The 12,562-nt window shown below is 51.3% G+C and overlaps 1 protein-coding gene and 1 long non-coding RNA gene across 3 annotated transcripts in view; one reads left to right on the plus strand and one right to left on the minus strand.

The window, feature by feature from the left end:
- Nucleotides 1-922: 922 nt before the first annotated feature.
- On the minus strand, nt 923-4,440 carry LOC144937029 (uncharacterized). The gene is made up of 3 exons (XR_013637556.1): nt 4,347-4,440; nt 3,628-3,715; nt 923-1,036 (listed from the first exon to the last, which is right to left on the minus strand). It is a non-coding gene; the product is annotated as an uncharacterized LOC144937029 (long non-coding RNA).
- A 1,779-nt stretch (nt 4,441-6,219) lies between these two features.
- Nucleotides 6,220-12,562, plus strand: part of LOC144937196 (transmembrane protein 151B-like) — a 34,364-nt gene continuing 28,021 nt past the window's right edge. Inside the window, exon 1 of one of the 2 annotated variants that reach the window (XM_078864533.1) lies at nt 6,220-6,650. In XM_078864533.1, coding sequence (XP_078720659.1) covers nt 6,591-6,650 — 60 coding nt within the window. In that variant the 5' untranslated portion in view covers nt 6,220-6,590. The remainder of the gene's footprint in view (nt 6,651-12,562) is intronic. The other variant, XM_078864532.1, reaches the window with a different exon arrangement.

Consider the following 12,562-nt stretch of genomic DNA (forward strand, 5'->3'; position numbering starts at 1 on the left):
CTATATGCTGCTGCCCGATTAAATAATTTTAGAGCATTTTGCAAATCGGGACCGATACAGAATGGCCTACTCCTTTTCACATGGCATCACGAGATCTATGACGTCCACTGTAAAGCAGAGTCGATTATTGCACATGTTGGCAGCAGCAAGATGTTCAGAAGCTAAATGCCAACGTCGATATCTGCTGACCACGACGGAAGGGCTTCAGGAGAGAGTTCCTGTAGTTGAAAGTGGACTACAGTGGCTTAATAAATGATCCATCGTTCTGGTTGCACGACCACAACAGCGTTACTGCGGCTTGTACTTAATTTTACATTCATGAAGGAGATGTGCGCATCGGCCTGTTGATGTTCTGATGCAGTTGATGGTGACACCACCGGTGTCTTCCAGGAATGTGAACGCCAGGTGCGATGGTTGTGTCTCGAACACAGAGTTGATTCTGGACGTGCGCGTTGTTCCACTCTGTTCGCGATCCATTTCGTGTCCAACAGATATGCCACAACAAACGTGAAATTAACAAACGGGATATTACTTTGGTTCTTTCGGTAAAGTCACGTAGGTGAAATTTGTATTTATTTATATTCACCTACGTGACTTTACCGAAAGAACCAAAGAGTATGGATCCTTGCAGTCACGAAAACTTCAAATCTAGAAAAAAACTTAATTTGGAGCTTTCGTGACTGCAGGAATTACTCTTTGGTTCTTTCGGTAAAGTCACGTATAAAGATAAAATAATAAATTAAATACTACCATACGACGTTTCGATTGCAACACAAGCAATCATCATCAGGTATAAATGAAATAGAAACACAAATCTAGTATACTTATAAATGTAATTCAACAGAGAGTCGGATAACATAACAGTCACCACCCTACCTGGTTGATTACGTTCTTCCTGAGAATGCTAAATTTGAGAGAGAGATAAAACACAGAACCAGAGACATATAGACAGACATATAGGCAGACAGACATCACAGAGATACATAGAGAGATACAAACATAGGCACACAGAGAAACCACGCCTCTGTGTCGAGGCCTTAAATAGAGAGAGGGGGCGGGGGCAGAGAGAGAGGGAGGGGTTAGAGAAATTAGCATGTCAATGAGTGGCACGGTGAGTGGTACGATGCAAAAGCTTGAATCTAGAATTAAACTGGATATTAACAGAACCGTTTATGGTTAGCCCTCTACTTACGAACTGGCTCCGTTCCTGAGACCCGTTCGTAAGTCGAACGGTTCGTAAGTCAGGACACAAAACTGCACTGTATTTAATTGCTCAACAAAAAAGGGAAGCATCGTTCAACTCATAAATAAGGAAAAATATTGTACATTTGCACGTGATACCGTGATAAATAATGCAGTAAATAAAACATAAAATAAAGTAACATGAAATTTAAAAAATGCGACCTTGCTTGTCGGAAGGGGAGTAAGGAGCCCCAACAGTTGTACACACGGGGGGGGGGGGGGGGTACACACACACAGGGGGGGGGGGGGGGGTACACACACACGGTCCCCCGTGTAGCCTTAACAGACTGTTGGGGCAAGTGCTGTAAGCGAGCACCTATGAAGGCCAGCATGGCACACACAAGGGTGTGTCCAGCACCACACCCGACCACCTTTGTCTCCCCAGTGGCAATGTTTACACTGCACCAGGCACTCATTTGAGCCTGTGTCGAACTAAAGGAGGCTCAGATAACCGTCACGGGCGTTGGCCGTGAGCGGGAATCGAACTGGGGTCGCCGGGTTCGTAGCGCAGCGCGCTAACCGCATCCTCACTCACAGCACCCCACCCCCCCCAGTTCGCTCACGAGGCAAAGCCCGAGAGGAGGAGGAGAAGGAGGAGGAGGCAGTAGCGTGCTAATGGCTCTAATGGCTCACGTGCGCGAGTATTGATCGTGGGCGGCCAGACCGCACACAATGGGTGGTGTCTCCTCGACCACTGCAGAGGGTGGTCCTGCACTGCAACTGAGATTCACGGCCTCTTGGGGCAAGTGCTGTCAGCGAGCACCGGTAAAGGCCAACGCAGTGCGATCACCTTTGTCTCCCTCGTAACCCTAGTGGTGTTTACACACCGCAGCAGGTAGTCATTGAGCCGGAGGCGACCTAGGGGAGGCCCAGAACCGGTTTCGAGATATTCGTCACCGATGATGGGAATCAAATTCGGGTCGGCAGGTCGGTAGTGCGGTCGTGCAGCGGTTGGCGCGCTGCGCTGAGAACCCAGCGACCCGAGTTCGATTCCTGCTCGACGGCCAACACCAGTGACAATCATTTGAACCCGTCCTGGACCTCCCCTACATTGACTTAATCATAAATGAGTATTTGGTACGATGTGTAAATTTCGTCACTCGGGCGAGAAAGGCGACCGGGCGTGGTGCTGGCCATCCCCACCTCCTCGTGTGCCGTTCAAGCCCTCATAGGTGCTCGCTAACAGCACTCGTTCCAACAGTCTGTTAAGGCTACACGGGGGGTCTTTGTCTGTGTAATCCAATGGTCGATGTTAAAACCAAAACAACCGGGCGCGTCATGGTGGGGAATGAGGCAACTAAGAGAAGCTGACAATCCCCCTCTTTCATAAACCCACCTCTCACATATGCAACAAATAAATAATAATTTTTATATTTGTATATCTGTGTCTCCACGTAAAAAAAAGTTAAGTAAAACAATATTTTTTAAGGAGACATTTCTTTATATAATGTAAATCGATAAAGTCCATCTTCAATGTGGCTGTTTGGTGGAGCATTGTATGAGCACGCATATGCACGTGTGTGTTTCCGCGGGTCACTCTGTGATCATTATTTCATAAGTTTCCGTATTACAGGACTGTAGTGATATATGGCGTGTCTCAGCATGCGCCTGATTTCTGGCTGGTTTTGCCTTTCTTAAATAATGCGTCTTGATCTCACAAGTTGGTGCCCACTTTCCGTGAGACAGACTACGATGCACGCGGTGCATGTCCGGACCTCCCATTTGGACTTCCAATCCAGCCAGAGGTCTGGTACAATTTTCCCACTCGGCTGTTCATATAACACTGGTCAACAACAAAAAAAAAATTTCTGGCCTGGACTTTTGCAGCTGTTTTAGACTAATTTCAGGGTGCTGATTCCAAATCTGATCTCAGATTTGCTCTATCACATCTCATTTTTATATATCGGCATACCCCATTTTCATTTATTTTACCCGAAATTAACTCTGTCACTTATGATTACAAGTTGTTGCGAGTCAGTGACTGCTTTAGTGTTAAAATATGGTGCTGTATTTTTAGGATAGTGTGTTTATAATATCATTTTATGTAGATATCCACATTTATTTAATATTTTTCTTCCGCAGTTTTTATTGAAAATGCAATATTTGATATCTAAAAAACCTGATGTGATAGACAAAAACTGATGCCAGATTTGGAATCAGCACCCCAAAATTACCTTTAAACCGTTGGAATATCTTATGCCAGAAAAAAGTGTGTTGACCAGTGTAATTGGCAAGTTTCTTAAATCCCTACACCCACCCAGCATTACAAATGGGTACAGCAGTTAGTCGATCGGTAGTCAGAACGTGTGTGGCGAGTTAAAGTTTGGGTACTCCCACTTCCTCCTAGATGGCTATCCCGCGCGGAAGAGTAGGCCAAACACCCACTTAGAAGGCATTCTCCACAGCCCCCTTTAGTGGAGATCCTTCCGCCAGCAGTGGCGTGCGCGATCAATTGCAGGGCTGTACATTTACCCTGCAGAGGACACGTGTACATGTAGGACGTTGGGTTAGTTCAGATGGCTGTATGTTTATTTTAGAGCATAGTACGCTGCTGCCCACAGAATGACATGTGAGAGAACGTCAGTGTTGTCTGGGCTGCGAAAAGCCAGCGTTTGAGGGATATGAACAATTGCCATGCACAATTAAGAGTCAAAATAATCATCTTTATTTTATACTGGAGGGATCCGAGTAATCGGTGTTGCGCTCTGTCAACAATTAGCGTAGATATTCACCATCTGTGCAGAAACAGCATCTAAGTAATTGGTCACGTAACGATTCATAGATTCAAATCGATTCTCATGATCATGATGCTTGCATCGGATTGTGTTTGTTAGAATCGATTACTTATGATGCCTGCTCGTTCTAGGCATGTTGTTACCTGCAGGCCAGTGGAACGAGACAGAGGAAGCAAAATAAAATACACTTGACAGACAACATGATGGGGATATTGAACATTAGAGCAAAATAACTCAATCATTGACTTATAACCTCGAATCATGCCAATGCATTGACTTTCAGGGTGCGGTGGTGCATCAATACGTGCCAATCAATGATAGCAAGCAATAGTGTGTGTGTATCTCGGAATAGGAGGGTGGTATATTTACAACGAGCGATTTCTCGTCTTGTCCATCAGCGCCTGTGGTCAATCTATTCTCCACGTCGTCGCCACCGCCATCTCTCGCGGTTTCGTGATTCCGTGCTAAGCTCTTCACTCCACGGAGATGTTGGTCATCTTCTCGGGCATGTACCCAAGCGATTTGTCATTCCGCTTGTTTACTCAGGAAAGCCTCACTGTGGATCGCATGGCTTTTTCCAGGAGGGTCCTGCCAAGTTTTTTTTTTACCTTAGGGGGCGATGATTGCTATGTATGCAATATTCCAATTGAGTAATTTGCGGTGTAGTTTTTCTAATTTGGGTCGTGACGCCGGCACACAATGGCCTACTCGGAAGCAGACAGTGCGTCTCTTTGGTTAATACACAAAGCAGTGATAACCATGGCGGCCTCTGCAACAGTGAGCATCCCATCAGGCACATATTACCGGTAGGAACCAACTGGTTCCACCAGCCCACAGGGGATTATTGTGTCCGTCCGTCGTGCAGGGAGGGGCTGGGTGGGGAGGGAGGGGCTGGGTGGGGAGGGTTGGGAGGGGCTGGGTGGGGAGGGTGGGGCTGGGTGGGGAGGGGCTGGGTGGGGAGGTTAGGGAAGGGCTGGGTGGGGAGGGTGGGGCTGGGTGGTGAGGGTGGGGCTGGGTGGGGAGGATGGGGAGGGGCTGGGTGGGGAGGGTAGGGAGGGGCTGGGTGGGGAGGGTGGGGAGGGTGGGGAGGGGCTGGGTGGGGAGGGTAGGGAGGGGCTGGGTGGGGAGGGTGGGGAGGGGCTGGGTGGGGAGGGTGGGGCTGGGTGGGGGGTGGGAGGGGTGGGGCTGGGTGAAGAGAGGCTGGTCACCCCGTGGTGCCCTTATAAAACTCAACGTTTAACCTACTCACGCCGGCTTGTGCCCGCCCTCACAGTCGGGCATATTTGCTAAATTCACCACGCCGCCGTTGACACTGGCCATTGACCGAGCAACCCAACGTTTCTACCAGCTCCCTCCGCAGGAATGTGTTATCCTGTGACTGACACTCCATACCCAGTGCCATCCAGGCACTGGGTGGATTGGATTTAACAACACACGGATGTGGGCAGCAGCGCGTATACAAACGATTTCAGCCTCATTCAGACCACCAGCCCAAAGTAACTGAATGTGTAGACAGTTTTTTTTTATTGAGACCACCAACTCAAAGAGTTGAGAAAACGTGGCCATCCCATCGGTGCAGTAGTCAGCAACGAGCTTGGTGGTCTTACACACGCAATGCCGCACACCTCGGTGTACTGTTACATCTCTTCGCTCCCAGCCTGCACGCATTATCCCGTTGCCATGTGTTTCTTCGCCATACACAGATTACAACTCGGCGGTTTGTGCGAGTGCCCGACTGCTTGGGGAGATCTCCATGCAGCAGCGGATAAACCAAGGATCTTCAACACACCGGTGGGCTAAAGTAGTGAACTATTTGTCTTTTGTAAACGTGACACATTTTTTTACTGTTTGGCCGTGTCGGGCGGTGGAGGGTTACGACACATTTATAAATAACGCCATCTAACCCAAAAACGTTTATCATGAATACTATTGGTCGCGAAAGCCTACGTGTTAAACTGATGATGATGTCGGTAATTGTGGCATGCGTGATTTTACAGGCGCCGTTGTTGAACCGTTCCGATTGCTCTGGTTGTGGTGGTGCCTCCACGCAGCAGCGTGTGACTGGCGTGATGTGGGTGGGCTGGTGCGATTGGTACCGAGTCACGAGGCTGGAGCGTTTAAGCACAGGTGTGCTGCTACTGCTGCTGCTGCTACTGCTGGTGGTGGTGATGCGGGGCTGTGCATGATTGAGCTGCTGGTTGCTGTGGTTGACGTCGGGGGGAGGGGGGGGGATGAGTGCAGAGGGGGGGAAAGGGAGGCAAGTTGCCCGCGGAGCTCTGCACACCGCACACAGGCGTGGTGTGCATGCGCACAGCGCAAAGTGGACTTGCGTCCCTCCCTCGCCCTTCTCCCGTGCCCTCGGGGTGGTAACAGCCGACGACAAAGCGGGGGCAGTGGCAGCAGCTCTGGCTTGAGCTGCAAGGCAGCAGCGCATGCGAGCGAGACCAAGGAGGAGAGCAGGGGAGGAGGGAGAGGACGTGAGGTGGGGGTAGGGGGGGTAGAGGGGGAGGGAGGGAATGAGCGAGCGCGCAAAGCGAGCAGAAGAGCAGGGCATACACATGCAGTCCGCACAATAACAAACAACATCAGCAGCAGCAGCAATTCGTAGGAACCATGTCTCCGTCGTCAGCTGGGATGGAGGAGAGCCAGACAGAGACGGACACGAGAGAAGAGGTGAGAGCTGCAATCTCGCACGCGGAGAGAGAGAGAGGGGAGGAGGAGGTGGAGGATGGGTTGTGATGTGTGCCGCGTCTCGATGCGAATTCTACCCCGGCACGTCGCTGGAGCGTGCGCGACATGCCAATGTTCTCCTCGTGTGTGTGTGCACGTGTACGTGCGTGTGTGTGCGCGCGTGTACGTGCGTGTGCACGTGTACGTGCGTGTGTGTGCACGTGTACGTGCGTGTGTGTGCGCGCGTGTACGTGCGTGTGTGTGCACGTGTACGTGTGTGTGTGTGCGCGCGTGTACGTGCGTGTGTGTGCACGTGTAAGTGCGTGTGTGCGTGTGTGTGGACATGCACGTGTGTGTTTGGATATGTACGTGTGTGTGTGTTGTGTGCGAGTCTTAGCCGATGGTGGAAAAATTCGCTGGTTGTGCGTGAGCAGCGGTTGCATTGACGATTGTGGTGATCATGGGAGGGTTGTTGTGTATCGTGAGCATTGATGATGATGGGATGGCTGTGTGTGTGAGCGGTGATGATAGTGATGGTGATGATGGGAAGGTTGTGTGTGTGAGCGGTGATGATAGTGAGATGGTGATGATGGAATGGTTGTGTGTGTGTGAGCGGTGACTGGTCCGCGTTTGTCTGGGCGATGTCTGCACCGTGACCTTGCATGAGTGACCCCGCGAAGCACGCCCTGTTCACCGGCGTGCAGGTGTGTGTCTGTGTGTGCCGGTGTGTCGGTGTGTGTCTGTGTGTCTGTGTGTGTCTGTGTATGCCGGTGTGTGTCTGTGTGTCTGTGTGTCGGTGTGTGTCTGTGTGTGTCTGTGTGTCTGTGTGTCGGTGTGTGTCTGTGTGTGTCTGTGTGTGCCGGTGTGTGTCTGTGTGTCTGTGTGTCGGTGTGTGTCTGTGTGTGTCTGTGTGTGTCTGTGTGTCGGTGTGTGTCTGTGTGTGCCGGTGTGTGTCTGTGTGTCGGTGTGTGTCTGCGTGTCTGTGTGTGTCTGTGTGTCGGTGTGTCGGTGTGTGTCTGTGTGTGTGTGTGTCGGTGTGTGTCGGTGTGTGTCGGTGTGTGTCTGTGTGTCTGTGTGTCTGTGTGTCTGTGTGTCGGTGTGTGTCTGTGTGTGTCTGTGTGTGTCGGTGTGTGTCGGTGTGTGTCGGTGTGTGCCGGTGTGTGTCTGTGTGTGCCGGTGTGTCTGTGTGTGTCTGTGTGTCTGTGTGTGTCTGTGTGTGCCGGTGTGTCGGTGTGTGTCTGTCTGTGCCGGTGTGTCTGTATGTGTCTGTGTATCGGGGTGTGTATGTGTGTGTCTGTGTGTATGCTCACCGGCGTGTAGGTCCGTGCATGTGTTGGCGTGTCATAAAATGCATTTCAATAGTATATGTATGTGTGTCGGTGTGGCGATTGATGTATGCTAGTATGTCTGTGTGTGCAAGTGTATGTGTGTGTGTGTCAGTGTACTGGTAGATATATGCGAGTGTGTGTGTGTAGCAGTGTGTCAGAAGGTTATACGTGTGTCAGTTTGTGAGTATTGTAGATGTATGCTGGTGTGTATAGCAGTGTGACATATCCATATTTTGAACGTCATATCATGGTATACGTGGATTTGTATTCGTGGGTTAGGGTGTGCTGGTAGGTGCATGTTGTTGTGTGTGTTGGTTCATATCGTTGGTGTGAACAAATATGAGCACATTTTATTTTTGTTGAACTAAATTAAATGTATTTCAACTAATGTTATCAAATTACTCCTCACTTAGTACATTCACATTGGTGAGAATTATATGTATGGTTTTGTTCATGATGGCTGCACTGCAGATCTGCTCGGATCCACTATTCCTGTGAAATACATGTGTGTGTGTCCTGAATCTGTTACAGATTTAAGGCCTTGAAAAGTAAAAGTGACAAATATGGTGCTGTGCGTGCGTGCCTGCATCCCAGTGTTGGTGCTGATGTGGCTGATGGGTTTATGCTGGTGTCATGGTGTGTGTGTATGCGTACATGTGTGCCAATGTGGATGTATGCCAATGTGTAGTGGCAGTGGCAGTGTTGTGGGTAGCACGCTGACGTATGGACCCGGTGACCCGAGTTCGATCTGCTCATGGCCAACATCAGTGACGATTATCTGAACCTGTTCTGGCTCTTCCCGAGGTCGGCTCAGCCTCATTGAGTAGCTGGTGCCAGTGTCTGAACATTACCATTCAGGAGACAAAAGCAGCAGGGCGTGGGGCTGTTATCAACACCACCCGACCCCTGCAGCGCCATGGCGACCTTCATAGTTGCTCGCTAACAGCACTTGCCCGACCAGTATGTGTAGGCCACACGGGGCATGTGTGTGCATATGTATGATGGGATGTGTGCCCCTTTGTGTGCCTGTGAGCCAGCGTGCCAACAGATGCAATATGTTAAACAAAATCACTGCCACATTTACTTTGACGATATCACCCTGTGCGCGCCCGATCGCGTCCAATCTGAAAAGCAACGCAGGTAGGAGTAGGAGCTTGACTAATCCCAGACGATGGCAGTATAACAATGCATTGCATCGAATGATTCGGTTGCTGCCGCCTTACAGCCATGGATTCTACCAGGTTCTCTCGTTTCCTCCAAAATGAAAAGCCCTCATTCGTGGGATTGGACAAACATCCCATTGCATAACCCTCCCAAATATTAATCTGACAAATCTCGTGTGTGTCTCCCGGATAAAGGGCATCAAGAATAATCATATTATTGTTCAAATCAGTCGGAGACGTGTGACAGAGTGCGGTCACCGTGGGCCTTGGCTCAAGGAAATAAATGGGACCCGGTGTCAAATTGTCATCTTGGTAGCCCAGCCCCGTGGCTATGGAAGCACGGTACCAGTGCAAATCCCGCCAACTCGTTAGCTACACAGCTGGCCGCGTCCCACAACTTCTACATTTCCCCGGCGTATTTTTGAGAACACGATCTGACAATTTGGCACCCTTGCACCGGCTTTAATCTAAGTCCTGCGAACACGCGCGGGTTGTCGCTTCACAAATATGCCCTGCGCACACTGCACCTTGGTTCGCGTTCGATTTCCAAGAGAACAAAAAACTAAACAACGCGGTAAAAAAAACAACCAGCAGCAGCAGCGATAACGTGCGCGGAACAACGCGTCGAGCTCAAACGTTCGCGTGCGCGCCCGCTCAAACGTAAAAGCGTGCACGTGGGGCATGGAGACCCTTCCATTTCCGCTGATGGATTGCCGAAACACACAATCGCACGTCAAAACGACTCCATTGAAATTGTTTCAAAACGCTGAGTTCGCAGGATGCAGGGAGAAGGAGAAACGGCAATGTGTATCGGTGGGCTACTGTACCCCTGCTATAAATATTAATGTGGCTTAAAAGGAATGCTTTTCCGAACCATCCTGAGTGCAAAAATCATTTAAAGAAATCCGTTTCAATTATTCAACGGCAGCCCGTTATATAATAACTAAGGGCCGTGGCACGTTCTGTGCGCCCCGTACCTGTGCGACAACGCGAGCGGGGAGCTCAGCGGAGGTGAAAATGACACTCGTCGCGAGCGGTGGGCTCACATCGCCGTGTGGATATCACAGACAAAGATCCCCGTCATAGCCTTAACAGACTGCTGGGGCAAGTGCTGTTAGCGAGCCTACGTAGGAAGGGCCGGCTCGGTACACGAGGGGGTGGGTGGCCAGCACCACGCCTGACCGCCTTTGTCTCCCCACGATGAGTTGAGATATTCGTCACTGGTGCTGGCCGCGAGCGGGAATTGAACTCGGGTGGCCGGGTTCGTATCGCAGCGCGCTATCCGCTACACACACGCGCGTGCTTGCAGACACACAGACAGCCACCCTTCGTGCACAGCCTGTTGGGGAAAGTGTTGTTTCTGAATGCATATTATTGCCGGCACAGTGCACGATGGGGTGGTGTGGTCTGCACGAAGCCCAGCTGCCTTTGTCTGCACCAGGGTAGTGGATGGCAGTGGGGTAGTGGTTAGCGCACTGCGGTAGGATGCCGGTTCACTCAAGTTCAACGTCAGTGGTGAATATCTGAACTGGTTATGGGTGTCCTCTAAGTCAACTTAGCCTTAGATAAGTACCTGGCATGATATGTAAACATCAGAAATGTATAGGACACACACACAAGTGCAGATATGCGTACACAGAGACACCGAGCCCCATACAGACCCCCCCAGCCAGTGCTGATAGGAAGCAACCATTCATGCCGGCCACGGCACACGAAGGGGCTGTGTGGCCACGACCGTGACTGCTCCTCGTCTGGACTAGTTCAGACATCAATCACCATTGATGTCAGCCATGGTTGCGCTGTGTCACATGAAACAACAGATCGTCATCGTCTTCGTCATCATCAGTAGCACCTCTGTCACGTGACACACCGCATCGCGTGGTTAGAATGGTGGCACAGCGGGAACCCTTGTGCCTCAGAAATAATAATTTGTGGGGTGAAACTCCCGATTTGGGCGACTCTCTGCGTGGAGTATGGGTGCTCTCCCCATCGTCTGCATGGGTTGCCCCTGTTCTCAGATACAATGCAACTGCTCTTGACCCAAACATCCCAATGCTGAAAATATGACCTGCCAACAATCACTCAATTCCGATTACGCAACAGCACCATCGCCTTTCTCCCCTCTTACTGGGAAGAATTTCGCAGCACCCTCCTGAAAGCGAGTCTTGAGCCTCGCTGATGATTTCCCGGGTAAGCGAGCGTCGTCGCGAATTCCCACCGGTTATCTCTCGGCCACCGAGCAGGCCGAGAGAGAGGACTGCCGTTGGGGCGCGTTCGCCGTCTCTGCCATTTTTCCATGGGCACGGAATTCTAGGCGGGATTCACCTGGGGCGGGCGGTCCTGGCCCCGAGCTCGGCCCGGGTGGGTCCCCATGGCATCAGCGCTGGCGCTTTACCCCGTTGCCCTGACGCCGCCGATCTGTTGCCGATGCCTTGAGAGTCTTGCCGAGTTGTCATGGCAGCGGAATAAATTATGGGCCTCGCTCGTAACGAGCGCACACCTATCACGAGACGCGTGTGATGAGTGCTGCTGCTGCTGTTGCTGTTTCGTTTTGGAAACGAAAAGGGAAGACGTGTCCGAGTACGTTGCGCGGTGATGTTCCCGTGCCCTTTGCGACCACCGAGAGAAGAAGACGGAGCTTTATTTGTGTGTTCAATAATACATGGCAGCAGATTCAAGGGAGGGGGATGATGCGGCGTGGGGGCTGCTGCCCCTGTGGTTGCTACAGTGCAGTCGATACCTGCGGATGGTCTGCGCCCTCTGTGCAGTACGATGGCAGCCGGCTACGAGCGAGCGTTTGTGACCGAGTTGGTCTTTAAATGAATGCCCCAAAAAAAATAATGGTGAAATATTTTACCGCAAATTGCGGTGCATGAGACAGTGTTGTGCAACTCTAGCTGATTTAAAATACAGAGCCAGGGGACCCAAACGCACCGGGGAGAGGAAGGGCAATCGTCGTAGCGTGCTCAGGATGGACCACTTCGCCGCTCGCCCGCATCGCTCCTCATCCACCCCCTATACGGAGGGTCAACGCGCTCCAGCTACGGCGGCGTTACAATTCCAAACAACCGCGTCAGTCGACTGTTTGAAGGCCGCGGGCCAGTCGCACGTGTTTGTTTACAAGCCCCTGTACTTCCTAAGTTTGTTTCGAATCTCCACCGTTCCGATGTCTCCGCTTGCCAGCCACCGCGGAGGCTGCGGGACCCGGAGTTGCCGAGGTCACAAAGTTGGTACGGCCGTGCGGATGGCGAGGTGACCCCACGAGCGGGGAGGAAATGCACGAGCGTGGGCCCAGTGCAGGAATCGCTCCTGGGAGCGATTCCGACTCGTTAGCTTCTTGGCGAAGGTGCGTGTGAGCCGGAGAAGTGGACGCGGCGTGGTGATGCGTGTGGCCCACGTGGAGCGAGGACCGGGCACAGCAATT

This window comes from Lampetra fluviatilis, chromosome 18 (genome assembly GCF_964198595.1).
Source record: "Lampetra fluviatilis chromosome 18, kcLamFluv1.1, whole genome shotgun sequence".
Taxonomy (NCBI): Eukaryota; Metazoa; Chordata; class Hyperoartia; order Petromyzontiformes; family Petromyzontidae; genus Lampetra; species Lampetra fluviatilis.